The sequence below is a fragment of the Ziziphus jujuba genome, chromosome 3 (assembly GCF_031755915.1).
Source record: "Ziziphus jujuba cultivar Dongzao chromosome 3, ASM3175591v1".
Lineage (NCBI taxonomy): Eukaryota > Viridiplantae > Streptophyta > Magnoliopsida > Rosales > Rhamnaceae > Ziziphus > Ziziphus jujuba.
This window is the reverse complement of record NC_083381.1, coordinates 31,597,285-31,600,047: the sequence shown is the minus strand read 5'-3', so window position 1 is coordinate 31,600,047 and position 2,763 is coordinate 31,597,285. Positions and strand designations below refer to the sequence as shown.

At 33.9% G+C, this 2,763-nt stretch overlaps 1 protein-coding gene across 1 annotated transcript; it reads left to right on the top strand.

Moving 5' to 3' along the window:
• The first annotated feature begins 1,992 nt into the window (after positions 1 to 1,992).
• Positions 1,993 to 2,493, top strand: LOC107423531 (uncharacterized mitochondrial protein AtMg00810-like). The gene has a single exon (XM_016033105.2). The coding sequence runs from the start codon at positions 1,993 to 1,995 to the stop codon at positions 2,491 to 2,493; it is 501 nt and encodes a 166-aa protein (XP_015888591.2).
• The last annotated feature ends 270 nt before the right edge of the window (positions 2,494 to 2,763 follow it).

Below are 2,763 nucleotides of genomic sequence, written 5' to 3'. Positions count from 1 at the left end.
TCATCACTATACATCCATTAATAGATAAATAAATAATAAACAAATGCATAAATACAATTTTTTGAGCTCAATAATTAATAGAAATATTTTCATAAATCTTCTTGAAATTTACTTGCACACAACCTCATTTAAATCGCATTATAAAATACGTGCACATATTTGAATTCATAGGTAACATTCTAATTTACATAACATTTCAACAATGATTTAACTATTATTAACAAATTTCCATATCCATGAATAAATAAATATCTAAAGACATAAATATATTTACAGCCATATAAATATACACTTTTTAGCGAATCCATAGAATTTTATATTTTCTTTGAAACAATCGTATAATTGAATATAACAAAAATTTCAATAATATATATATATATATATGTGTATGTATATTTATATGTTCGCTTATACTTATTCATATACGCATACACATTATTTTAACAATTAAGTAAATATATACACATGCTCAAAAATTTCCAAAATATATATATATATGTGCATACATATTAATCTAATGCACATCAACATTATATACCCACACTTATGCACATGCACATAGATATACATGAAACACATTTGTATTTACAAATATACACATACACGTGTACATAAACAGGTATATACACAATACAACTATATTTTCAATTTTTCATATTTATTATACTAATTTATTCAAAAATGACATCTTTTAAAATGCTACATTATAATTTGCAATTAACATATCAATTGAAAGCTAAAGAGGTAAGGAATCCATTACTAACCTCCATTGGCCTCAATGTCGCCGGTGGTGGCCAAATTTTCCGTCGAAAGCCGCTGCCAAGCTCACCTTCTTCGTACGCCACAAATGAGCTCCAATCGAGGCAAACAGAGCCCACCATCAGCTTCAAGACGCTCGAATTTGGGGAAAACGATCGAAAATTTGGCCAGAAACGGCCAAAATCCTGCAAATTGAAATGGAGCTCACCGCCGGCTTTTATGGAGTTTTCCGGTGCATCTCCGGTCGTTCCACTGATGGCGAGCACTACAGCATTTTCGGTGTCATGGGTCATCGGTTAAACATAGCGGTGAGGCTCAGGCCAGCCGGATTTATTGCAATTTCCCAAGATGAGCAACGACAACGCAAAGAGAGGAAGGGAAAGTAACCACAGGGAGGAAGAGAAGGAGAGGAAGAAGAAGCTTCACGAGAGAGAGAAGGGGTATTTTCCCCTGTGAGGAAGAAGAAAAGAAAAAGAAAAAGAAAAAGAAAAGGAAAATAAATAAACAAATATATAAAATAATATTAAAATAATAATATAATATAAAATAATAAATTGATAATAAGAAAATAATGTAATATTTAATTATTGCTGACATGTGGTATTTTTTTGTCGTGACACATGGCACCTTTTATAATATTACACTTGGTGTTGCTGTTCACGCAGACTAATAAATTGATGAATAGGAACAATTGTCTCGGAAAAACTTCACAGGTCCGTAACTTTCAAACCACATATCCAAATCAGGCATGCCACTAGTATACGAACTCATATCGATGAGTACTTCACAATAATATATGAGTAAAAACTCAATTTTTCAAGGATAAAAAGTCAACTGACACTCTCGGACAGTTCGAAGCTTAACTTGTTTTGCTCGTAACTTTCAAACCGTAGCTCCATTTTCGATGTGCGACTAGTCTACGGACTCGGATCGATGTGAAATTTGTAATGGTACCTTGGTCAGTGCAAAATTCCCTTTGAAGCAAAAAGTCAACATTTTGGCCACTTGGTCAACGGTCAACCCTCGGTCAACGTGAAAATTTCTGATGTATTTAAGGACAGGGTTTTACATAAATGTCTGGTATCTGCTCTGAGCCAAGTTTTTCATATTCTGTTTTTTCTAAAGGACTTAGGCAATCTAAGTTTCTTTTTGGGAATTAAAGTAGTAAGAAGTCATAATAGTATGTTATTGACTCAATCCAAATTCATAGGAGACCTATTAAAAAAGACAAAAATGGAGGGTGCCAAGAGTTGCGTATCCCTTATGATGGCTAACAAACCATTATCTCTGAAGCATGGTGATATTTTGGCCAATCCTGAGCTTTACAGAAGTACTGTTGGTGCTCTACAGTACCTCACTATAACACGACCAGACATTTCTTTTGCAGTAAACAAGTTGAGTCAATTTGTTAGAGCACCAACATTAGCACATTGGGAAAGCTGCAAAAGATTGCTAAGATATTTGAATGATACAATTTGTCATGGTTTAAAGATCCAAGCTTCATCAAAATTATGCGTTCACGCCTTTGCATATTCGGATTGGGCCAGTGATAAAGATGACAGGAGGTTAACCAGTGGCTATTCAATTTTTCTGGGTTTAAATCTCATTTCTTGGTGCTCAAAAAAGCAAGCTGTTGTGGCTAAATCTAGTATAGAAGCAGAGTATCGATCTATTGCTCATGTTACTATAGAATTATGCTGGTTGAGAAATCTAGCCTCTAAGTTGACGTTATAATTTTTAACTCCAATCATTTGGACAGACAGCTTGAATGTCGCAGCCTTAGCCTGTAATCCAGTATTACATCAAAGGACAAAGCATATTGAGCTAAACTTGCATTTCATTCGAGATAAAGTCCTGGAGAAATTTATGGAGATTATATATGTTCCCACAGAAGAACAAGTAGCTGATCTGTTTACAAAAGCATTAGCGACCTCAAGGTTTCTTTATCTATGTTCAAGGCTTAAAATTACAAATGTTTTGAGTTGGGCTGTTATAATGGTTGTT

Bases quoted from the DNA above. Each gene is read 5' to 3' on its own strand.
- LOC107423531 (XM_016033105.2), top strand. From the start codon at position 1,993: ATGGAGGGTGCCAAGAGTTGCGTATCCCTTATGATGGCTAACAAACCA.